At 49.1% G+C, this 26,328-nt stretch overlaps 1 protein-coding gene across 1 annotated transcript in view; it reads right to left on the bottom strand.

Moving 5' to 3' along the window:
* BAIAP2L1 (BAR/IMD domain containing adaptor protein 2 like 1) overlaps positions 1-26,087 on the bottom strand; it is a 51,504-nt gene extending 25,417 nt beyond the window's left edge. Inside the window, exons 1-3 of the mRNA XM_056866412.1 lie at positions 26,035-26,087; positions 12,948-13,023; positions 8,974-9,060 (exon numbers count right to left, since the gene is read on the bottom strand). Of these exons, the coding sequence (XP_056722390.1) occupies positions 8,974-9,060; positions 12,948-13,023; positions 26,035-26,085 (214 nt within the window). The 5' untranslated portion in view covers positions 26,086-26,087. The remainder of the gene's footprint in view (positions 1-8,973; positions 9,061-12,947; positions 13,024-26,034) is intronic.
* Between the last annotated feature and the right edge of the window lie 241 nt (positions 26,088-26,328).

The following is a 26,328-nucleotide window of genomic DNA, read 5'->3' as shown; positions in this document are numbered from 1 at the left end:
CCACAGATTCAGTAGTCTCAGAATCTCGGGAGGATAACAACCATTTGATCTTACTATCATCAGCTTGGACTTCAGGACTACAGCAGGACTACAGCTGAACATCAAGAAAGCAAAAGTAATGACTACAGGAGAATTACACAACCTTAAGGTTGACAATGAGGAAATTGAAATTGTTCAAGACTTTCTATTCCTTGGCTCCACCATCAACCAAAAGGGAGACTGCAGCCAAGAAATCAGAAGGAGGTTGAGACTGGGAAGGGCAGCCATGAAGGAGCTAAAAATAATTTTGAATTGTAAGGATGTGTCACTGGCCACCAAAACTAGATTAATTCATGCCATCGTACTCCCTATTACTATGCATGGGTGTGAAAGCTGGACAGTGAAGAAAGCTGATAGGAAGAAAATAGATTCCTTCGAAATGTGGTGTTGGAGGAGAGGGTTACGGAGACCGTGGACTGCCAAAAAACAAATCAGTGGGTTATAGATCAAACCAAGCCTGAACTGACCCTAGAAGATAAAATGACTAAACTGCGGCTATCGTATTTTGGTCATGTCAGGAGACGACAAGAGTCACTGGAAAAGACAGTCATGCTTGGAAAAGTGGAGGGCGGCAGGAAAAGAGGAAGACCCAACAAGAGATGGATGGACTCAATAAAGGAAGCCACAGCCTTCAATTTGCAAGATCTGAGCAAGGCTGTCAAAGATAGGACATTTTGGAGGACTTTCATTCATAAGGTCGCCATGAGTCGGAAGCGACTTGACAGCACTTAACACACACACACACACACACACACACACACACACACACACACCCCATCAGCTTGATCTACATGATTTGATACATCAGTCTTAGTTGCTCTCTGGATTCGGTCGCACCTGGTGGTACAGTCTATCGACCGGCAGAGTGAAAACCGGCAGTTTTCGGAACAGGCTCCCTGTCGTGATAAGCCGCCCCGGGCGACTTGAACCCGGCTCACAACAGCACAGAGTTTTCGGAGGAGAGTGCTAGAGCGTCCCTGTGCGATGGCGGCGCTTCTGGGTAAACCCGGAAGTGGCACCACCGCGCCAGGAGCGCAGATCGCTGCCCCGGCCCCACCCTCACAAAGCTCCCGCCGGTTGCCAGGATGGACCTGGAAACCCTAAGGAGAAGTCTATCAGTGGTGGCAAGCCGTGGTGAGTAAAGGGAACCTCCACATTCAGAGGCAGTCAACTTCTGAATACCAGTGCCAGGAGGCAACATCAGGGGAAGGCCTTTGTCTCTGTGTCCTGTTGTTGGCTCTCCAAAGGAACTGGTTGACCACTGTGTGAGACAGGATGCTGGACTACATGGACCACTAGTCTAATCCAGCAAGGCTCTTCTGATGTTCTTCTCAGGGGAAGGCCTCAGCCTCTGTGCCCTGGCGTTGGCTCTCCAGGGGAACTGGTTGACCACTGTTTGAGACGGGATGCTGGACTGGATGGACCACTGGTCTGATCCAGCAGGGTTCCTCTGAAGTTCTTCTGAAGGCCTCAGCCTCTATGCCCTGGTGTTGGCCACTGTGAAGCTGGACTAGATGGACCTCTGGTCTGATCCAGCAGGGTTCTTCTGAAGTTCTTATGAAGGCCTCAGCCTCTATGCCCTGGTGTTGGCCACTGTGAAGCTGGACTAGATGGACCTCTGGTCTGATCCAGCAGGGTTCTTCTGAAGTTCTTCTGAAGGCCTCAGCCTCTATGCCCTGGTGTTGGCCACTGTGAAGCTGGACTAGATGGACCTCTGGTCTGATCCAGCAGGGTTCTTCTGATGTTCTTCTCAAGGGAAGGCCTTGCCCTCTATGTCCTGTTGCTGGACCTCCAGAGGAACTGGTTGGCCACTGTGTGAGACGGGATGCTGGACTGGATGGACCGCTGCTCTCTTGCCTCGAAAACCCTACAGGGCCGCTGTAAGTCAGCTGTGACTTGCCAGCAAAAAAATACAAATAATAATAAAAAAGAGATCAAGATACCAGGTGATAGGGTAGGCTGGCTGAGTCGCCCAGAGTCCTCTTCCCACGCAAATGCCAGCGTTTTGCCGGGAGCTCGCTTGCCCTCATTCTGTGATAGTCCACAAGCAACAAGGAATTAAGCTACATAGCTGCGTCGACTTCAAAGTGAAAATTAAAACACACCGAACGCCGGAGGCCTCTGGGAAAACTTGGCCCGACAGGTTGTGTTCCCCTTGCAGCCAGGCCGCGTAAAAAAGAAAAAAGTGTTCTAAAAACTTGTCTGCACAGGCCGCTTCGCCTTTAATCTGAGCCGTGGCAACTTCTGAGAAACGAATTCCTAAACAGAGACAATGGGCAAGGTGATTCAAGAACATCTGAAAAGCCCTGCTGGGTCAGACCAAGGCCCATCAAGTCCAGCAGTCTGTTCATGCAGCGGCCAACCGGGTGCCTCTAGGAAGCCCCCAAACAAGACGACTGCAGCAGCATTTATCCTGCCTGTGCTCCACAGCACCTTGTATCATAGGCCTGCTCCTCTGATCCTGGAGAGAACAGGTATGCATCATGACCAGTATCCATTTTAACTAGTAGCCATGAATACCCTTTTCCTCCATGAACATGTCCACTACCCTCTTCAAGCCTTCCAAGTTGGCAGCCATCACCACATCCTGGGGCAGGGAGTTCCACCATTCAACTCTGCGTCGTGTGAAGAAAGACGTCCTTTTCTCTGTTTTGAATCTCTCGCCCTCCAGCTTCAGCAGATGACCCCACGTTCTGGTATCATGAGAGAGGGAGAAAAGCTTCTCCCCGTCCACTCTCTCCAAACCGTGCATAATTTCATAGACGTCTATCACGTCTCACCTCAACCGCCTCCTTTCCAAGCTAAACAGCCCTAAGCGTTTTAACCGCCCCTCTTAGGGCAGTTGCTCTAGTCCCCGAATTTAGCACAGAGCGGCCTTCCTTCCCTAGGGAAACCTACAGAAGAGGCGCATGCGTAGGGTTGCCAGCCTCCAGGCACCAGCTGGAGATCTCCCGCTACTACAACTGATCTCCAGCCGACAGAGATCAGTTCCCCCGGAGAAAACGGCCGCTGTGGCCATTGGACTCTATGGCGTGGAAGTCCCTCCCCAAACCCTACCCTCCTCAGGCTCCGCCCAAAAACCTCCCGCCGGTGGCAAAGCCCTGGCAACCCTACGCTTGTGCAGTCAGAAAGCTGCCCTATGGAGAAACTCTTTAAAGAGTTCATTCCTCTGACTGAAGGGTGCCTGATCATCATATTATTCAAATTATGATCGTATCTAACAAGATTGCTTTCGGGGATGGCCTCTCTGCCATTGCAGGCACAAACTTTGGGCTCAAAATGTCTCTAGGGTTGCCGATAGGGTTGCCAGCCCTGGGTTGGGAAATACCTGGAGGGGTGGAGCTTAAGGAAGGTGGGGTTTGGAGAGGGGAGGGACTTCAATAGGGTATAATGCCTTAGAGTCCATCTTCCAAAGCAGCCATTTCATCCAGGGGAACTGACCTCTGTCTCCTGGAGATCAGCTGTAATAGCAGGAGATTTCCAGCCACTACCTGGAGGTTAGTACAGAAACAGGCTGATAACAATATGTAAGGACAAAAGTATATTGAATGTAACAATGTGCTACCAAGCCGTGCATAATTTTATATACAATTTTATATACAACAATTAATATAATTTTATATACAACAAAGTATTTCTCAGTCCTGGGTATATAACAACGTGCTAACAAACCAGTTGCATATATATAACAAAGTCTTTCACAGTCCTGGTACAGTAACAATCAATCCGAGGTCAAGGTCTTCAAGGGAAGAAGGGTAGAAAGGGATGCGGTTGTTTCAATTCTTCCTCAGTCCCGTTCATATATTGATTTCAAAATGTACTCATTTCAATAGAAGCTTCTGTAGCTTCAAAATCCTCAGACTTTTAAGCATCACCCTTTTAGGGTCAAAATGTGCATTTTTTAGCTGATCTATTCCGACATCAGGATATCCATTGAAACAAGGTTGCACAGACACATTTACAGCTTCCACGTTCCCAAATGGGATATAAACGGGACTGAGGAAGAACCGAAACGATCGCATCCCTTTCTACCCTTCTTCACTTGAAGACATCGACCTCGGATTGATGGTTACTGTACCAGGACTGAGAAATACTTTCTTGTACATATGCAATTGGATTGTTAGCACGTTGTTATACACCCAGAACTGGGAAATATTTTGTTGTATATATGCAATTGGCTTGGTAGCACATTATTACATTCAATATACTTTTGTCATTACACATTGTTATCAGCCTGTTTCTGTACTAATTTTCTAACCTTAGGTAATGGTGCAGAGGTGTTGATTTTTGACTGCTTACTACCTGGAGGTTGGCAACTCTAGTGTGATGTCTTTGGTCTTCCTGACCCAACTTGGAAGTAAATATGGCCCTGTTTATGGAAATATTTCCATATTTCCCAGCCTGCTCCAGGCTGGGAAATCCCTGGAGATTTGGGGGTGGAGCCTACGGAGGGCGGGGTTTAGGGGAGAAGGGACTTCAATGCCATAGAGTCCAATGGCCAAACCAGCCCTTTTCTCCGGGGGAACCGATCTCTGTCACCTGGAGACCAGCTGTTGTAGCAGGAGATCTCCAGCTACCACCTGGAGGTTGGCAACCCTCGTTGTCAAACTCCAGGTGGGGCCTGGAGGTTGGCCAGAATTACAACTGATCTCCCGTCAACAGAGATCCGCTCCTAGGGTTGCCAGCTCCGGGTTGGGAAATACTTGGAGATTTTGGGGGTGGAACATGAGGAGGGTGAGGTTTGGGGAGGGGAGGGACTTCAGTGGGGTATAAAGCCATGGAGTCCCCCTTCCAAAGCGGCCATTTTCTCTAGGCGAACTGATCTCAGTTGCCTGGAGGTCAGTTATAATCCCAGGAGATCTTCGGCTACCACCCTATCCACTCCCCTGGAGAAACTGGTTGCTCTGGAGGGCGGGCTTGACGGTGTCATAACCCTGCTGAGGTCCATCCCCTTCCCAAACCCCACCAGAAGTCCCCAAATCCCTAGGAGTTTCCTAACTCAAAGATGGCAACTCTAGTCTCTGAAACCGTAACGGATTCGCACAGACGGTACAGAATAATTTTGGCTTGTACAGGCCTCTCTGTTCATCATTCATGCCCTTTAATTTGCAGACAATGAAAACACATTATACTCCGCCTCTTGGAATTGCAAATTAAGGCACTGTTGCAAAGAGTTACTCAGAATGCTTAATCTATTCCATGCTCCAGCAGTGCAGACTTTCAAGGGTTGCATTAAAAACATTCAAGACAGTTTCTGCAGTTGCCTAAAAATATTACAGCCCTGCGTCTAGAGTTCTCTGACCTTTTGCGTTTGTACAGCAAGCGCTTTATCTGAGAATTAACTGGAGAGAGGCCAAATCCATCTTTCCAATGCCCCTAAAAAATGCCACGCTGGAACTTCTATGGCGTTTGAAGAGTCCTTTGTTCGAAGACGGCACGGCAAGGTCCAAGTGTGAGTCGCACGTTTTGAACAGGATAGCGGCTGAACTAAGAGAAGCAATTTTAATAAGACTGGATTTGGCGATTTTATTGCATGTACTGTTGTTTTCAATTGATGTAACCCGCTCTGAGCCCCACCTTGGCCGGAGATGGAGGGCGGGCTGGAAGTCCAAATATAATTAAATAAATAAAAGATGCAAAAGTCTGCCCTCCCCTCAATATGCCTCCCCTCAATATGCCCTCAATATGCCTCCCCTCAATATGCCCTCAATATGCCTCCCCTCAATATTCCAATTACATACAATTCTGAAAATCTCCAGCTGACAGCTTTCCTCTCCTCTCAGGTAAGAACTCCCACCACTGAGGCCATAAGGAGAATAATCAGCAACCGGATACTCTTCAGAATGGCCAACTCTGGGTTGGGAAATCCCTGGAAATTTGGGGGTAGAGCCTGGGGAGGGACCTCAGCAGGGTACAAGCACATCTCCCTGTATTGCAGTTTTATTGCTCAAAAATGCAATATCCGCGATGCTCAAGTCTATCGGCCCCATTTTCCCAACCGCGTGTGCTCACTTTGTAACTCTGAGTCACATTTTGGTAATTCTCACAACATTTCAAACTTTTTCATTATCATTACAGTACATTGGGTTGTTTTTTTTAGACGTAATGCTATTGCACACTTAATAGACTACAGTGTAGAGCGAACACAACATGCACTGGGAAACCCAAAAAAATCGTGTCCAGCCAATCTCTCCTAAAATAACTCGCAAAGCGCCAAAGGTGACCCGGCTTACGACTTATTTGCTTTTCGCTGTTTGCTTGCCTGCCACTCCCTAAGATTCAATACAGAACGCGAAGAGAGCCACACCACGGGAACTGAGCAAGGTAAGCAGCGGGCCAAGCATGAGTCAAGGCTCCAGTTAACCCCTATTTATCTCTCGCCCAGACAGCTCAGCTGGTCCTGGGACTACACCACTCCATGACTTCCAAGAAAAACCACACCTGTGGAGTTTCTGACTCATCAGAGACTAGGAGACAAGGGTAGAGTTTCCCCTTACATCGTGGCTAGGATTGCCAGGTCCCGCTTCACCAGCGGCGGGAGATTTTTGGGGCGGAGCCTGAGGAGGGCGGGGTTAGGGAGGGACTTTGACGCCAAAGAGTCCAATCGCCAAAGCGGCCATCTCTGACGCCCGGAGACCAATTGTCGTCATCATCATCATTTGTGTATTACGGTCAAAGACCAGCTTGCCCAAAAAGAAATATCATAGAGACCAATTGAACATTCCCAACTGCTAGGGTTGCCAACCTCCAGGTAGTCACCGCAAAAAAGAAGAACCTAGGTTGTTAGAACGATAGTGTTCTAGCAAGAACAACCGATTATAGTGTAAATCAAGTTGCAAAATCTAAGTTGCAAGTTTTGTGGTGACTACCCTCCTGGACGAACCTAAGGAGGCCAAAAACCTCAGTTCCTAACCTCCAGGACTGGCCTGGAGAAAAGATTCTCTGTTGCCACCCTCCAGGAATGGCCTGGAGGAAAGAGTGTTTGCCAATCTCAAGGGCTTCTCTAGACTGAAATTCCGTGGCTGCCAACCTCCAGGGCTTGTATTATAACAAAAACAACCTATTATAATCTTTACCAGGTTTTCATATCAAGGTTGCACATTTAATGATATTCCTACGCTATGTGCTCTTACTACAACTATAATGCTAAACATGAACTAACTCAATGTTATACAATCAAGGTTGGGAACGGAGGTTTTTTTCCTCCTTAGGTTCGTCCAGGAGGGTAGTAACCACTTGCAACTTGGATTTTGCAACTTGATTTACACTATAATAGGTGGTTTTTGCTAGAACACAACCTCCAGGTAGTAGCTGGAGATCTCCCGCTATTACAACCGATCTCCGGCCGATAGAGATCAGTTCACTGGGAGGAAATGGCCAGAATTCCAAAGGTGCCTGCTGGCTCAAAAAGGTTGGGGAGTCCTGACCAAATCCCTAGCGTCCAAGTCTGAACCAGACGCCGATGACATACACACAATAGCGTTCTGTATTCCTTGCATGCAAAAGCTTGTTTTTCTTCAACCCCTCCTTCCAAGTTAAACTATTTTAAACCGACAAACGGGTCGGTCAGAGCGAGTGAGCTCTGGAATAGGAGGGAAATTATTTTTGAATCACCCCATTCGGGCTGTCATCAAAACCAAAAGAACCAACACAAGGAGGCGAGTGTCGCTAATTTCCCCTGCCAATTCTTTTTATGCCAACAACCGAACGCTTTATTTTCTGTCTGACTACATTTTGAACTAAGAAGAAGATGATGATGAAGAAGAAGACAAGGAGGAGGAGGGGCCGTGGCTCAGTGGTAGAGCATCTGCTTGGCATGCAGAAGGTCCCAGGTTCAATCCCCAGCATCCCCAGTTAAAGGGACCAGGCAAGCAGGTTTTGTGAAAGACCTCTGCCTGAGACCCTGGAGAGCCACTGCCGGTCTGAGTAGACAATACTGACTTTGATGGACCAAGGGTCTGATTCACTAGAAGGCAGCTTCATGTGTTCTTCATGTGTTCATATGTTGAAGAAGAAAGAGTCAGTTTTTATAGGTCTACTTTATCTTTTTAAGACCTCCTTCCCTTCCTCTCCCTAGCATGGGCAACTTGTGAGATAGGTGGGGCTGAGAGAGCTCAGAGAGAACTGTGACTGGCCCAAGGTCACCCAGCAGGTTTCATGTGGAGGAGTGGGGAATCTTCCAGATTAGAGTCCACCACCCCTAAGCACTACACCACACTGGCTCTCTCTGCAGTGCCGATTAAAAACTTCTGATAGTTGGGTTATATGACAAATGCAAATGTAGTTGGGTTATATGACAAATGCAAATGGGTTATATGACATATGCAAATGCATTGCACGCGTACACCCTTTGCTCATCGAAAGAACCTGCCAGTTCAAATGAGGCCATTCCCTTTGGAAAAGGCAAGCCGTACCCTCGGTATGCATGGCGGCAGTTAAAAGATCAGGGAGGAGGCAATGTCAAAGACCTCGACCTAGCGCTCTGGAGAGCGGCTGCCAGTCTGAGTAGACAATACGGACCTCGATGGACCAAATGGTCTGATTGATGGACCCAGGGTCATACTCAATATACGGCAGCTCCATGCATTCAATGTCACTTCCAGCACAACTCAGAAGTGACCCATCCCATTGGGCATTCGCCCAAAGCTCTATGCTTAAATCACAAAGTGTTGGGCGAACCCTAGGGTATCGCCCTCCACGCGGTGATGCCACATGTCATTGTACCGGGGGACACCCCTCCAGCGTAAGTCCCCACCTCCCCCATCTGCCAGTGGTTGCGAGACCATCCTTATCAAAAGATGCTAGTAGACCGTACGGTCTCCATCCAGGCGAACGTCTAGTAAACCGGCACATGCGAGGTTAGCAATGAAACCGAGACGCTCCAATTTCGTTGCGCGCATCGCCAGCCGAGAAGAACTCCAAAGCTTAACTTACCCAATTCTTTAGACACGGGCGACGCGACCGCTATGTCTCCTATTTTTGCAACGCCGTCGTAGTAAGCTCTCCCAGCAAGAATCATGGCTAGAAAAAGAGATTTGGGGAGGGGAAAACAGAATAAAATAACAATTTAACCTCAACAAATAAAGACAGGTTAAAAAAAACTATGACTCAAGAGGGGATTCTTCATGACCCAAACGGTGTACCATTGATAAGTTTTGCTCCACAGGAGCGAAGGACTCTAATCTGGTGGCCCGGGTTCGATTCCCCGCTCCTCCACATGAAGCCTGCTGGGTGACCCTGGGCTGCTCACAGTTCTCTCCGAACTCTACCTCGCAAGGTGTCTGTTGTGGGGAGAGGAAGGGGAGGAGACGGCAAGCCGTTCGGATTCTCCTTAAAAAGGTAGAGAACATGGGCATATAAAAAACAACTCTTCTTCTTTTTCTCGGTCTGGTGCTCCTGGATTCGAATCTCGCCGTTCTGCTGCAGGCCAACGCTCCCAAACCAGCTCACTTAGAAGGCAACATGGAGAACCGTTTACATCATACGTTCCATTTTTGTCCTCTTTCAAGAGCGCAGCGTGCGGTTAGGAAAAAAAAAGGAGCAAAGTTAATGGAATAGAAATGGATGTTTGAGACGAATCAGAGTCTCTCATCTGTCTCCCATCGTGTTTTAATTTTAGCAGTTTCCGAAAGAGGATTGCGAGTGGGGAAAAAAATATGTCCCAGAGGCTCATTTAGAGGGAAGCCACATGTGTTTTTATTTTATTTTTATTTTTTGGTGATGAGCGTCTTCGAGCTCTGGGTTGCACCATGGGGGAAAAAAAAACCCCCTGTGATCTGAACTCACACATATCCCAAACAAGGCCATCTTCTCGACGACGAAAACAGCATCCGCAAATAAAGTGAAAGGAACCAAACAGATCTTTGTTTTAGTAGCGGCGCTGCTGCGCTGAGGCTAAGGTCGCCAGGTCCCTCTTCGCCACCAGCGGGAGTGTTTTATGGCAGACCCGGAGGAGGGCGGGGTTTGGAGGGGAGGGACTTCGATGCCATAGAGCCCAATGGCCCTTTTCTCCAGGGGAACCGATCGCAGTCGGCTGGAGGTCGGTTGCAATAGCAGGAGTATCTCCAGCTAGTACCAGGAGGTTGGCAACCCTAGCCGAGGCTGCAAACCGAAGTGTACTTTCCTGGGAGTAAGCCCCACTGGAGAAAATGGAAGTTAACCGCTGAGCAGATTCGCCCAGGCCTATTCCCTAAACGAGTGGTTCCCAACATTTTTTTGACCAGGGACCACTAGGACTTTTTTGTTCGGTGCAGGGACCCCAAGGTTCAAAATAAAAATTCAGAGAATTTGAAAATAAACTTTAATCATAACAGTTAAACATTAAACTTAGAATGATATTTGAATATATATTTTTATAATAGAGAACTTTTAATTGAAAATATTAATTTATTATGGGTTTATAACTTTGTTTCGCGGACCTTAATTTAGTTCTCGCGGAGCCCCCCGGGGGTCCACGGACCCCTGGTTGGGAACCAGTGCCCTAATCAGAGCCTGTGTTTAAGCTGAGCACCGCGTGGGCGTTAGATTGGGGGTGTCAAACGTAAGGCCCGCAAGCCGGATCCGGCCCCTTGAGAGCTCTTATCTGGCCCGGAAGCCCGCCGAGGCAGACTTCCCCCCAAATTCTCAATCTGGGCTGGAAAGGCATGATCCAGCCCCACCGAGTGACATTTATGTCGTATCTGGCCCTCATAACAATTGAGTTTGACACCCCCGCGTTAGATTTTCAGCCTCCCTTTCCATACTGATTTTGTTCTTCTAATATCAGAAGAAGAAGAAGAGTTGGTTTTTATACGCTGACTTTCGCTACCACTTAAGGAAGAGTCAAACCAACTTTCAATCACTTCCCCTTACCCTAATCGCAACAGACACCCTGTGGGGTAGGTGGGGCTGAGAGGGTGCGACTAGCCCAAGGTCCCCCAGTTGGCTTCATGTGGAGGAGCGTGGAATTGAACCCTGTTTCCCAGATTCGCGTCCGCTGCTCATGTGGAGGAGCGGGGAATCAAGCCCGGCTCTCCAAATCGGAGCCCACCGCTCCAAGCCACCGCTCTTAACCACTACACCACGCTAAGTCCTGGGCGCAAACCAAGCCCAAGGTTATCAGGCTCACGAAAATGTCCGCAAGGCTGTCTGCCAGCCTGGACATACCTAGGCGAGTCATTTCTGGGCTGGAAGACACCGGAGACCGACTTTCGGGTTTCACGCCCGGAGACGGCGCTGACTCACTATTTATCATCCTGCATGACATCGGGAAGAATCGGGATTGCGTCAGGATGCTGTCAGGCCCTTCAGGCCGGGCAAGACAGAGCAAGCGCTTAGGGTCAAACGGGAGTCAAAAGGCTACCCAGTTGGATACTCTTTTATTTAATCCCTCACATTTATTTGGTATAGTGAAAATATTGGATGATTACAGATATATTAACTAGATAGAATAAGATACGTATATAGTAACTGAGAGGGGGGATTATACTGTTAGCAAAAGTATATACAATTTAATTATGGACAGAAGAGAGTGAAGGGGAAGTCACTTATGTTTTGTTATTTTCTAGATTAGAAATTTCCATGGATTCAATTTTATATTGTTAAGTATTAATGGAAAATGATTTATGATGGATAAAATGAGAAAACAATAAAAAATTATTTTAAAAAAAGGCTACCCAGTTGGGGGGGGGGAATTACAGTCTGGAATTCCACGGCTTTGGGTTCATGAGTCCCGTTTTATCTCATCTTGAACAAGAATTAGAAGGAGAAACAGAAGAATTAGAAGAAGAGCTGGTTTTTATATGTCAACTTTCTCTACCTTTCAAGGAGAAGCAAACTGGCTTACAATCGCCTTCCCTTCCCCTCCTGACAACAGACACCTTGGGAGGTAGGTGGGGCTGAGAGAGCTCTAAGAGAGCTGTGACTGGCCCAAGGTCCCCCAGCTGGCTTCACGTGGAGGAGTGGGGAAAACCATCCCATTTCTCCAGATGAGAGTCTGCGGCTCATGTGGAGGAGCGGGGGAATCGAACCCGGTTCGCCAGGTTAGAGTCCACCGCTCCTAACCACTGCACCACAAGGCTTCTGGGGTATAAGCTCTCTCTCACACAAAAACCACTTCATATTCATCATACCGACAAAGGCCATTTATTCAGGGGAGGTTTCGCCTTGGATTTGCCACTCTCTAGACACACATTTTCCCCATCCAGATTCTCAGAACTTAACAATAAGCCCCCATGCAGAGTTTTGAGGATTTAGATCGGGAAAATGTGCATCTAGAGAGCGGCAAATCCAAGGCAAAACCTCCGATGAATAAATGGCCAAAGACTGTCCAGTACTTTGTACGCTGAAGAGCAGTCCTTAAAAATAAAGATTAAAGACAAGCCGAATTTCCCAAACTCTTTGTAGGAAAGGTGTGCAAGCTCTCCATGGGAAATGAGACGCAACTGAAGCCAAATCCAGGATCCTTTTTGTGTTAAACTCCTAAAGGAACTCAAGGGTATTCTACTCTTAGTGTGGGATTTTTTTGGGGGGTCTGTTTCCCATTTCCCATCGAGAAAAGCGATTCCGCCTAAACATTAGGAAGAACTTCCGGACGGTGAGGGCGGTTCGACGGTGGAAGGCGCTGCCTCGGAGGGTGGTGGAGTCCCCGTCTTTGGAGGTCTTCAAGCAGAGGCTGGATGGCCATCTGTTGGGAGCGCTTTGATTGTGGGATCCTGCATGGCGGGGGGTTGGACTGGATGGCCCTTGTGGTCTCTTCCCACCTTGTGAACCCTGTTCTCTGCCATTTGGGCCTCGAGGGCACCCTTGCTCCACTCCTTTGCCCTACTGCTGCTGGTTGCGAAGGGGCCCCCATAACAGTTCAAGCTTCAGGATCCCAAAAATGCAAGTCCGCCACCGGGTGCATGAATGTAGCAAGAAGGGAGGCTTACCGTTCACGGTTTTTTCATAGTTCTTCCCCAGGTTTATTAAATTCCGCAGCCCCGGGTTGAATTGCTCCATCACATTCTGGGGGGGACAAAGCACACGGCGGCAACCACGTTAGGCAGAGAACTTCCCGAGGACGGCCACACAAACGGAGACAAAACCAGCCGCCCCGACGGAAGACCGAGAGTCCAAACAAATATGAAGCCAACACATCTAAAAAATTCTCCCTCTCGGATAAGACCGGGACGCGGGGTCATCGGCTGAAGCTGGAGGGGGAGAGATTCAAAACAGACAAAAGGAAGTCTTTCTTCACACAACGCAGAGTTCAATGGTGGAACTCCCTGCCCCAGGATGTGGTGAGGGCTGCCAACTTGGAAGGCTTGAAGAGGGGAGTGGACATGTTCATGGAGGAAAGGGTATTCATGGCTACTAGTCAAAATGGAGACTAGTCATGAAGCATTCCTGTTCTCTCCAGTATCGGAGGAGCGTGCCTATGATATTAGGTGTGGTGGAACCCTATCACCCAGCAAGCTTCCATGGCAGAATGGAGATTCGAACCCGGGTTCCCCAGACCCTAGTCTGACACCTTAACCCCTACACCTTGCTGGCTTTCTAGGAAATATAGGGTCTTTCTTGACTTGAAACAAGAACTCTCCATTTAGTGATAGGATTGCCAGCTCCGGGTTGGGAAATTTAAGCTAGGATGGAAGAGAGTGAGGGGGAAGTCATTTTATGTTTTAGTTGTCATAATTATTTTCTTTTTATTTCCTTGTTAGATTTTAAGTAATTGATGTTTTTCATATATGTTAATGAAATGAAGAAAACAATAAAAATGTATTATAAATAATAATAATAATAATAATAATAATAATAATAATAATAAAAACAAATAAGTAGTGGTATAAGTCCTCCAGAGCAGATGTTCCGCAGATGCAAAAACGTTGGTCTTTTGGATACGTGTGTAATAAAGGCGCCCAGTCTTCCGGCTCCTGGGAGTATTAACAAAACTTCCTATGTCAAACGAAAGCAACTGCTGGGAAGGCCTTTCCTGGCAATGTTCGGCTCGGAGCTGCGGCGCACGCCACGCCTCTTTGCAACACAATCGCTCCGCAGGTATTGACACAGATCAACCATGCATGAAGTCCCCGTATAGCTTCAGGGTTGCATCCTGCCAGTTTACATCCTGCTTCTGGAACAGTACATTCGCCGGACGAGCAAATTACCGGTCGGGGAAGAAGTTCCCATCCGTGCCCTTGGAAATGTTAGTAGCAATTGACACACAGGTTATTGAATCACAGCCAGAGGGGGGAAAAAATCCTAATATCTAGCCGGTCCCTTTCCACCTGTAATGTATACCCATTCTTGCGAGTCCTCTCCTCTGCTGCCAACGGGAGCAGCTCCCTGCCCTCCTCTAAGCGACAGCCCTTCAAATATTTCATGTCCCCCCTCGGCCTCCTCTTCTCCAGAATGAATATTCCTGAGTCCCTCAGCCTTTCCTAGTAGACAGCGTGGTATAGTGTTTAAGAGCGGTGCTCTGGAGCAGCGGACTCTCATCTGGAGAACCGGGTTCGATTCCCCGCTCCTCCACATGAGCGGCGGAGGCTAATCTGGCGAACCGGGTTGGTTTTCCCACTCCTGCACATGAAGCCAGCTGGGTGACCTTGGGCTAGTCACAGCTCTCTTCAAGCGCTCTCAGCCTCACAACAGACACCCTGGGAGGTAGGTGGGGCTGAGAGAGCTGTGAATAGCCCAAGGTCACCCAGTTGGCTTCATTTGCAGGAGTGGGGAAACAAATCCAGGTCACCAGATCAGCCTCCGCCGCTCATGTGGAGGAGTTGGGAATCAAACCTGGTTCTCCAGATCAGAGAACTAAAGTCCCTCCCCTCTCCAAACCCTGCCCTCCTCATGCCCCGTCCCCCCAAAATAGAAAGTCTTCAACAATATCAATTTCCTCATTGTCATCTCATTATGTATACGTAAAAATTCCAAAAAATTCCAAGATACTGAACGATCTGAAATACTTCTGGTCCCAAGCAGTCCAGATAAGGGATGCTCATAGAATCATAGAGTTGGAAGGGACTATTCCAACCCCCTGCACAATGCAGGAAATTCACAGCTACCTCCCAGCCACACACCCCAGTGACCCCTACTCCTTGCCCAGAAGATGGCCAAGATGCCCTCCTTCCCATGAACTGCCTAAGTCACAGAATCAGCATTGCTGACAGATGGCCATCTAGCCTCTGCTTCAAAACCTCCAGGGAAGGAGAGCTCACCACCTCCCAAGGAAGCCTCTTCCACTGAGGAACTGCTCTAACTGTTAGAAAATCCTTCCTAATGTCTAGATGGAAACTCTTCTGATTTAATTTCAACCCGTTGGTTCTGGTCTGACCTTCTGGGGCAACAGAAAACAACTCGGCACCCTCCTCTATATGACAGCTCTTCAAGTACTTGAAGATGGTTATCAATATCACCACTCAGTCGTCTCCTCTTCAGGCTCAGCCTGTATCTTTTTCTGGCGGGGATGAGCAATATTCATGGCGTCTACATGCCAATTTCAAAAATGGGACATTTGATTGACGAGTACGAAGGGCGACAAGGGGTACGTCTCATTTTTCTCACAACGCTCCACTGTTCTCTCCGAGTCAGTACAGATTTCAAGGCAGTTTGTCAGAGGAGGACAGATTGGTTTGGCACAGCGTTCGGGAGCAGGAAAGGCGTAAGCCGATACCTTTTATTGGACCAACTTCTGTTGGTTCAGGGTTGGCCACTGCGCCCGTCTTCTAGCCCAGAATCAGCACTATAAAACAAAAGAAGGCGCGGCCAAGGAGAAAGCGGAGGCACTTGCCAGGGGTGAATCTGAACTTGAAAGCCGAGCTCTGCGGGGGAATTTTCATCAGAGCGACGGGAGGGGAAAGTCATAGGGAGACGTAGAGAGTGTCTGTAAAGTGCGGTCAATTTGCTTCCGACTCGGTAGGATCGTGGAGCTGGAAGGGGCCATACAGGCCATAAGAGCATAAGAAAGGCCCTGCTGGATCAGACCCAGGCCCATCAAGTCCAGCAGTCTGTTCACACCGTGGCCAACCAGGTGCATCTAGGAAGCCCAAAAGCAAGACGGCTGCAGCAGCATTATCCTGCCTGTCTTCCACAGCACCTAATATAATATGCCTGCTCTTCTCATACTGGAGAGAACATAAGAAAAGCCCTGCTGGATCAGACCCAGGCCCATCAAGCCCAGCAGTCTGTTCACACAAGCAGGTGCCTCTAGGAAGCCCACAAACAAGGCAACTGCAGCAGTATTGTCCTGCCTGTCTTCCACGCTCCTCTGATCCTGGAGAGAACAGGTATGCATCATGACTAGTAGCCATGGATAGCCCTCTCCTCCAAGAACATGTCCACTCCCCTCTTAAAGCCTTCCAAGATGGTAGCCATCACCACACAAGAACATACAAAAAGCCCTGCTGGATCAGATCAAAGCCCATCAAGTCCAGCAGTCTGTTCACACAGTGGCCAACCAGGTGCCTCTAGGAAGCCCACAAGCAAGACGACCGCAGCAGCATCCTGCCCATCTTCCACAGCACTGAATATGATAGGCCTGCTCCTCTGATCCTGGAGAGAATAGGTATGCATCATGACTCGTATCCATTTAAACTAGTAGCCGTGGATAGTCCTATCCTCCATGAACACATCCACTCCCCTCTCCCAAGCTGGCAGCCATCACCACATCCTGGGGCAGGGAGTTCCGCAATTTAACTCTGCGTCGTGTGAAGAAATACTTCCTTTTACCTGCTTTGAATCTCTCACCGTCCAGCTTCAGCAGATTCTGCTGAATACCTGCATTCTGGTATTACGAGAGGGAGAAAAGCGTCTCCCTGTCCACTCTCTCCATACCATGCATAAGTTTACAGAGCTTTAAGGCCTGAACTGACCTTGGAAGCTATCGTGACCTGAGGCTATCATATTTTGGTCACATTACGAGAAGACAAGAGTCACTGGAAAAAACACTCATGCTAGGAAAAGTTGAAGGCAGCAGGAAAAGAGGAAGGCCCAACAAGAGATGGAGGGACTCAGTAAAGGAAGCCACAGCCCTCAATTTGCAAGATCTGAGCAAGGCTGTTAAAGGTAGGACATTTTGGAAGACGTTGATTCATAGGGTCACCAGGAGTCGGAAGGGACTTGACGGCACTTAACACATAACACACAACCATGTCTCCCCTTAACCACCTCCTTTCCAAGCTAAACAGCCCTCCTCTGCCTCTACTGCAAAAGGAACAGATGTAGCAATGTTATATATACATGTTTACAGAGCTGAAATGCTATTTAAATTCTCCAGGGCTTTGGACCACTGAGAACCGAGGATTTTATCAGCCCTTCACAGGTAGCCAGTCGAGAAACGAGAACAGCTTTAGATTGATATCCTCTGATTTATGCAGTGATATCCCGGGCTCGGAGCGACCACTGCAGCCCATTCTCCTTGTGATCGGTGGCTGCGTACAGAGCTCACTTTATGGGGTGGAAAAACCTGCATTGCTGAAAAGCTAATTGCATGAGGGGAAGAATCGGGCCGAGCCGTGGAATTTGATTTATTGCAGGCAGGCAGGCATCCTTTTAAGTTTTACTCTTTGGCAGGTTTGCGAGAGGCTTCTGCACGGCCTGAAATAACCAACGGGCTAGGCTTCGGGTTGCCTGGTCCCTCTTCCCCTCCGGCGGGAGGTTTTTGGGGCGGAGCCTGAGGAGGGCGGGGTTTGGGGAAGGGAGGGACTTCCGTGCCATGGAGTCCAATTGCCAAAGCGGCCCTTTTCTCCAGTGGAGATCAGTTGTAATAGGAGATCATAGAATCACAGAGTTGGAAGGGACCACCAGGGTCATCTAGTCCAACCCCTGCACAATGCAGGGATTTCACAACTACCTCCCCCCACACACCCCCAGCGACCCCTACTCCATGCCCAGAAGATGGCCAAGATGCCCTCCCTCTCATCGTCTGTTTAAGGTCATAGAATCAGCATTGCTGACAGATGGCCATCTAGCCTCTGCTTCAAAACCTCCAGAGAAGGAGAGCTCACCACCTCCCGAGGAAGCCTGCTCCACCGAGGAACCGCTCTGTTAGAAAATTCTTCCCAAAGTTTAGCTGGAAACTCTTTTGGTTTAATTTCAACCCGTTGGTTCTGCTCCGACCTTCTGGGGCAACAGAAAACAACTCGGCACCCTCCTCTCTATGACAGCCCTTCAAGATCTCCAGCTAGTACCTGGAGGCTGGAAACCCTACGTAACGTGGAGGCAAGCAGTGGCAAACCACCTCTGAACGTCTCTTGCCCTGAAAACCCTACAGGGGTGCCATCAGTCAGCTTTGACTTGACGGCCAGAAAAAAAAATCCTAGGCGTCCCATAGCCATAATAACTTGGTCTGCATCCTTCTTTACCCCTAGCTGTCTCTTTTGGGGAGTTGACAGCATGGAAAACAAAGTGGGCGGACATCTTCGATGACATAATATGTAAAATCATTGATGAGTTAGATTGTTAATTACAGTTTGGGCAACCGCATACGCAACCAGTCCCAGAAAAGACCGGTCCAACTCACGCGGAGCCCCAACAAGAGAGTTCTGAGCCACAAGTGTTTGCAAGCTAGGGTTGCCAACCTCCAAGGACTAGCTGGCGATCTCCCGCTATTACCACTGACCTCCAGCCGATAGAGATCAGTTCCCCCGGAGAAAATGGTCGTGTTGGCCATTGGACTCTATGGCATTGAAGTCCCTCCCCTCCCAAACCCCACCTGAATCAGGCTCTGCCCCAAAAACCTCCCGCTGGTGGCAAAGAGGGACCTGGCAACCCTGTTGCAAGTGCCAACTTGGAAGGGTGAATCCCCACACGGCCTCGTAGGCAGATGGAGCTGAGCACGGCATCAAAACCCACGCTGCCGTAATGGTAAGACAAGTCACGTTTCTGGGCGTTGAGCACCGCCCGTGCCCAGAGTTCCCACGCATACGCTGGGAATGCCAACCTTCTTTTCAAGCCAAGCCCTAACAGTGACGGCAGATGTTTGCCTACCATGTTGGTCAGCTTATGTGATGGTTTCCTCACATTATCATAAAAACATAAGAAGAGCCCTGCTGGATCAGGCCAAGGCCCATCAAGTCCAGCCGTCTGTTCACACAGTGGCCAACCGGGTGCCTCTAGGAACCCCACAAACAAGACAACTGCAGCAGCACCATCCTGCCTGTCTTCCACAGCACCCAATATCATAGGCATGCTCCTCTGATTCTGGAGAATAGGTATGCATCATGACTAGTATTATCCACTTTGACTAGTAGACATGGATAGCCCTCTACTCCATGGACATGCCCATACCCCTCTTCAAGGACTCTATGGCATTGAAGTCCCTCCCTTCCCCAAACCCCGCCCTCCTCGGGCTCCACCCCCAAAATCTCCAGGTATTTCCCAACCTAGAATTGGCAACCCTAGTCATGGGAAATGCATGGCTTTTCTTTTTTTATTATGGCCCCTCCCCAAAACAGCAACCATCTTAACGTTAATTCCAAAGTAGGAAAAAACAACAGCCATCACACAAAATATTTTTGTGTGTGTACTAAATAGAATCAGAAACCCTCTTGAGTTGACATAGTATTTTACAAAGCTTTCCTCTGCAACACCCACCCACCCAACTAATCACACGGGAGAGTGTTTAGTAAACAGGTTTCTCAAGGCACGAAAGATCTCCGTCGCTTTCAAGCAACATGCAAATAGGATTGTTGCAAACGCTCTATTGTGCGGAGGGCAGAGATGTGCTATCCTATGCCTCGAGGGCAAAAAGGCAAATTTGAAGAAAATAGGCCAAGCGGCAACGTCAAGAGACGTCAAGAGACCTTGTTACAGCTATGTATCTTCTCTAGGAGGGCGAATAAAGTCATAAGAAGGTAAGAACATAGGAAAAGCCACGCTGGATCAAATCACGGTCCATCAAGTCCAGCAGTCTGTTCACACGGTGGCCAACCAGGTGCCTCTAGGAAGCCCACAAGCCAGACAACTGCAGCATTGTCCTGCCTGTGCTCCACAGCACCTGATATAATAGGCCTGCTCCTCTGATCCTGGAGAGAATAGGGATGCATCATGACTAGTATCCATTCTGACCAGTAGCCATGAATAGCCATGAACATGTCCACTCCCCTCTTCGAGCCTTCCAAGATGGTAGCCATCACCACGTAACAACGTAAGAAAGGCCATGCTGGATCAGACCAAGGCCCATCAAGTCCAGCAGTCTCTTCACACAGCGACCAACCAGGTGCCTCTAGGAAGCCCACAAACAAGATGACTGGAGCATTATCCTACCTGTGTTCCACCGCACCCAATATAATAGGCATACTGCTCTGATACTGGAGAGAACATCAGAAAAGCCCTGTTGGACCAGACCAAGGCCCATCAAGTCCAGCAGTCTGTTCACACAGTGGCCAACCAGGTGCCTCTAGGAAGTCCACAAGCAAGACGACTGCAGCAGCATTATCCTGCCTGTGCTACACAGCACCTAATATAGTAGGCATGAAAGGAGTATCACTGGAGAGAACATAAGAAAAGCCGTGCTGGATCAGACCAGGGTCCATCAAGTCCAGCAGTCTGTTCATACAGTGGCCAACCAGGGGCCTCTAGGAGACCTACAAACTAGATGACTGCAGCAGCAGTATTCCTGCCTGTGTCCCACAGCACCTAATATAATAGGCATGCTCCTCTGATCCCGGAGAGAGTCCCTTTTCCTCGGCTCAGGGTTCAGCCCCTTTCCTCTTGCCACACACAGCGCAGCCGCCGTCCCACAGAAAAGGGAGCATTAGCCCAAGATAAGAAGGGCGTGACGCGCGGCGCGGCCGTCCCCGTTCCGGCACTTGCCGACAAAAGCCGTTTTTAGCATTCACGCAACTGATTGGCGCCTGTCCGTCATGGGCCGCGTGTTACGTGCTCGCCGGCTGTCCCGAGAGAGAGCTCAGAACGTATGGGAAAGCCGTACTTTGTTTTCATACAGCTGTAGGTGTTTTCTATTGTCTGCAGCTATGCATGTTATCTTGGGGTGGCCGATGGCCAATATAAATAGACTTAATCATTAATTGCAATAGTATATGGCGGCGCTGACTGGCAGCTGACTGAAGTATACACGCCATAATTGTTCGTAACATAAAAGGCCATTCTGCAATAAAGCAGAGCTTCTACCTACACTGGGGTTAACTTCCTCATCCATGGGGAAAGCAATGGGGAAACAGGTTTGTTTTTAATATAGCAACCTTGTATAAATACTATGCAAATGCCCCGTGTTTAGATGACAGGGTTGCTAGGGCCCAGGTTCAGCTGCTCGGGTTGCCTAGTGCCGGTGTGGTCTAGTGGTTAAGAGCGGTGGTTTGGAGCGGCGCACTCTAATCCGGAGAACCGGTTGGTTTCCCCACTCCTCCACGTGAAGCCAAGTGAGTGACCTTGGGCTAGTCACAGCTCTCTTAGAGCTCTCTCAGTGCCACCTACCTCACAGGGTGTCTGTTGTGGGGAAGGGAAGGTGATTGTAAGCCGGTTTGATTCTTCCTTAAGTGACAAAGAAAGTTGGCATCTAAAAATCGACTCCTCTTCCTCCTCTTCTTCCTCCCTCCCTCCCTCCTCCATGGATTCTCCCCAGAGGATTCTCCCCAGAGGAATGGGGAAACAGGTTTGCTTTCAGTACAGAAACTCCACATAAATACTATACAAATGCCCTGTATTTAGATGAGAGGGTTGTTAGGTCCCAGAGTCCACCACCGGCATCTCCAGCTAAGAGGCCCAGAGGGGCAAGCAATTTGAAAGACCGCTTCCTGAGACCATAGAATCATAGAGTTGGAAGGGACCACCAGGGTCATCTAGTCCAACCTCCTGCACAATGCAGGAAATTCACAACTACCTCCCCCCACACTCCCAGTGACCCCTACTCCATGTCCAGAAGATGGCCAAGATGCCCCCCCTCTCATGATCTGCCTAAGGTCATAGAATCAGCATTGCTGACAGATGGCTACCTAGCCTCTGCTTAAAAATTTCCAGGGAAGGAGAGCTCACCACCTCCCAAGAAAGCCTGTACCACTGAGGAACCGCTCTAACTGTTAGAAAATTCTTCCTAATGTCTAGACGGAAATTCTTCTGATTTAATTTTAACCTGTTGGTTCTGGTCTGATCTTTTGGGGCAACAGAAAACAACTCGGCACCCTCCTCTCTATGACAGCCGTTCAAGTCCTTGAAGATGGTTACCATATCCCCTCTCAGTCTTCTCCTCTCCAGGCTAAACATACCCGGCTCCTTCAGCCTTTCCTCATAGGACTTGGTCTCCACACCCCTCACCATCTTGGTTGCCCTTCTCTGGACACGTCCCAGCTTCTCTACATCCCTCTTAAATTGCGGTGGCCAGAACTGAACACAATACTTTAGGTGAGGTCTAACTAGAGCAGAGAAAAGCTGTACCATCACTTCGCGCGATCTGGACCCGGGGAGCCACCGCCAAGGGGAGCAGAGGAGACCGGCCGCGATGGATCGAGGGTCTGATTCAATGCAAAGCAGCTTCGTGTGTGTCCTTGAATGCTAATTACCCCGGAAGCAGCCGGCATGCAGTTTTCAAACTGTGGGGTATTCCGGCTGCCTGGCACCTCCGAATCTCATAAATAGGTTATACATGAAGCGGCGCCTCCTCCGTCCAGGAATTACGACCGTGTGCTCTAAGTACTAAAAGTCTTACCCCTGCAAAACTATACAGCTTATGCCCCCCCCCCCCAGACACATTCCATACCCTGGAAATCTTCTCGGTTAAAGACAGCATCTCTGCAATATTGGAAGAGGCCTACTGGCCAACTCGATTTAACACTTGATTTAGCGTTTAAGGATGCAAATCGTAAATGTTCACCTCGCTTCCTCCAGATACCCTTCGACAGAACTTTCTCCTTGCCAGACTATTTCCGCCGGTTAGAAATTCGTAAGTGCAGACGAGCTTTCTCATGGGCGAGAGGGAATGCCCTAGACTCAGGGCGATACAATAAAAGGCCCATTTTGCCCGGATCAAGCAGACCCCCTAGCCCACATTGTTTTAGGACGTCCACAAAATAATATTGGCAAGAAATAAATATATCCCTCCCTGGATAAAACAGCTAAAGACGCTTTCTGAGAGGCGGATACTGCGTTATCTGCTGCCAAACAGATCAGTCAATTGCGTGAGAGATGCGGCGACTTTTCTCCTTATAGCGTCAAGGAAAAATTAAATTTCATCTCCCCTTTTTAGAGTGGGAAGCGGTCGATGGATCGCCAGTGGCTGTTCAATCTAGGGAGAGGAAGGTTTGTAGCCCACTTGCGATTCCTACCAGTAATAGCTGGTAGTGCCATATAGGCAGCAAGTCTTACAGATGCTTTGCAGTGAGTCAGCCCCAATGAATCGCCTGGGATTTCTGAGTCAACCAGCTTAAGATTGCTCCCAGAGCCTCCCCTCCCTATCGTGAGGCTATCTCTTACGCTGGAGTCAAGCCCTCAACTGGAATCCGTGTCAAGAGAGGGCATTTCTACTCTGACTAAATGAAGCAAGAGAGGAGAGAGACTTTTTCGGACACACGAACATAAAACTCCTGTGCATTCCTCCTTAATTAATTCAGGATCACAACGGCCACCTAGTTCGAGACTCGCAGTATAGAACACAGATTAGTATCCGAACTCGCTCCCAGAAGCATACCCTTAAGGGGACCCACACACCATGTTTCTGTACGTACAACGGGTGACATTATTTATTGACTTCATTTACCTCCCTCTTTATCACCCTTCTCCTCTCCTCCGTTTTTTATCCTCACAGCAACCCTGCGGGGTAGGACGGGTTTGAGAGCGTGCGACCGGCCCAAGGTCACCCTTCCGTGGCAGAGTGGGGCATTCAAACCCGGCCTGCCCAGATCGTAGGCCGACAGGCTAACCACCGCACCACACTCAAAAGGATCTCAATTTATACGAAGGGATCTTGAACCCGTGCCCTTTCCCTTCCACTTTCGTTGGGAATAAATCCCATCCTTTGCACTCTACCCCCGTGGCTATTATCAGAGAATCCGGGCCTATCAGTTGCACATCAGAGGTCCACCCTTTTATCAACTTCCTTATGGGGTTTCCGAGCAACTATAGGCACAGCTTTCCGACCAATCTGTCGGAACCCCATGGGCAACACTCCAAAAAGGGTCATTACAAACATATTTTTACACACAAGTCGCCCCATTTGTGTTCAGCCAGCCAGGGCAATGTAAGTCATTTCTAGCAGGCAGGCTCGACATGCTGACTCATGGGGCAAGCCCATTTGTGTGTGTGTGTGGGGTGGGGTGGGCGATCCTATTAGCCTCAGCCCTGAAATAGCACAGTCAAGCTGGTAAGAGGAAAGGATGAAGAGTGAATCCATCTTTTTCCCTGAACATGCATTTAAACATTATTTTTAACAACAGATTCAATGCATGCTAATGACCAGTAAGCCCAGCCATGGAAGCTCCTGAATGAATGCAACACAGGGGTAGAATTAGGGTTGCCAACCTCCAGCTGGCGCCCGGAGATCTCCCGCTATCCCAACTGAACTCCAGGCTACAGAGATCAGCCCCCCCTGGAGAAAAATGGCCAGTTTGGTTATTGGACTCTATGGCATTATACCCACCAAAGTCCCTCCCCTCCTCAAACCCTGCCTTCCTCAGGCTCCACCCCCCAAATCATGTTAGATCCCTTTATTAGGACCAAATAATATATTAACATATGTTTTAAAAGTATTTTTTAAAGGGGTTTTCTTTTGTGGGGGGGGGGGAGAACCACACCTCTTTTATTTTGGGGCTCTGAACTAGCTATTTCCAACCCTTCCAGCCGAAACGCTCCAGATTAGTAAAAAAAAAGGTACCTAGGAAAAAGCATCCCATGAGAATTTGGTGGCTTGCTTGACAAGAAAGGGAACCACAACAAACACTTGCGAGGGAGAGTTTGCAAGTAGCCATCTTAAGTTACGGGGTGGGGTGGGGAACAGCCCCAAAGACCAAATCCACACCAGACCTTCTGTTAGAGCCAAGAACATTCACCCCCCCCCAAAAAAAAACCCACCACTCATAATAGGGGAGGTGCTTTGGTCTGAACAAAAAAAGCACGACCGCTTGTTTTAAACCCAACACCTATTTCAATATATGCCTTAAACAATGGAGAATCAGAAGCAATGTAAACCCAGTCTTTTTGATCCATTGCCAAAAAGGAGTGGTGGTTGGGGGGGGGGGGGTTGTTTGGTTGGTTGGGTCCTATTTTTTTTTTTTTAAGAAATACTTTTGGACTTTTTCCGGAGCTATTTCCTGCCTTTCCCAACCCAGAGCTCCCTCTCCCCCCTTCCCTGCAAACAGAATTTTTGCAGGGAAGGGGGGGAGAGAGGTTTCAAAAAAAGCCATGCCCGGTCGCTTGATCCGAATCGAGCCTTCCCCAAACCAAAAAGAAAATAAATCATGGGGACAGTCACTCCTGACCCCAAAACATCAGGGCTGTTTCCTGATGGATTTAGGTTTGGGGTTTGGGGTTGTTAAAGACCCAACAACCGTCACAAGAACGACCCTTTTAAAACAGGCCAGCCCCCCCCTCCCCAAGCAGGGCAGAAAGGCGAGGGGCACGCTTTAGCAAATAGAAAAATCAGAATATTCCCTTCCGGACCCCCCACCCACCCCACAGTGTTGCATATGCATTTAGTAGGGTAGTAAGCAAGGGGAGATTGAGGAGCTTGAGTTCCCCACGAAGGATCCGAAACCCTGCTCGCCCTATTGGCCAAGCAAACGGATCCCCTTGGCCCTAAGCCAGCATGTCCCATTGGTCACCGAGAGGGTATCCCCCCCTAAAGCCCCCTCGTTGGCTTAGCCAACAGGGCGAGCAGGGTTTCGGATCCTTCTCGCGGAGCTCAAGCTCCTAAATCCCCCCTTGCCTTCTACCCCACTAAAGTAAGGGGAAGAGTCCAGTAGCACTTTTCTACTCCTGCAGACAGACTAACACGGCTACCCACTGGGAGTGACCCTACTAAATACATACACAACACCGGGACCCCCTCTCCCCCCCCCAGGGCTCTTCCCCCCCCCAAAAAAAACTTACTTTATAGGTGTTTTCGGTCAATTTGTTCACTTCTTCTGGATCCCGGGACATGTTGGGGCGGGGGGAGGAGGCAGGGAGGAAGGACCCCCCCCAACAAAGTGATAGGACCCCCCCAAAGCAAAGTAATAGGGACGGGCGTCCCCCGGAGCGAGAGGAGAAGGGGGTCCTTTGTGCCCAGCGCCTGCGGGCGGCGTCCAAGGGGAGCGACCCTGCCGCGGCCGCCCTTCCCCGCCCCGGTGTCAAAAGCCGCGGAACCGGCCAGCGCGGCGACCCAACCCCCGGGGTGGAGCCCGG

This window comes from Euleptes europaea, chromosome 21, assembly GCF_029931775.1.
Source record: "Euleptes europaea isolate rEulEur1 chromosome 21, rEulEur1.hap1, whole genome shotgun sequence".
Classification (NCBI taxonomy): Eukaryota; Metazoa; Chordata; class Lepidosauria; order Squamata; family Sphaerodactylidae; genus Euleptes; species Euleptes europaea.
This window is presented reverse-complemented; position numbering and strand designations above follow the sequence as displayed.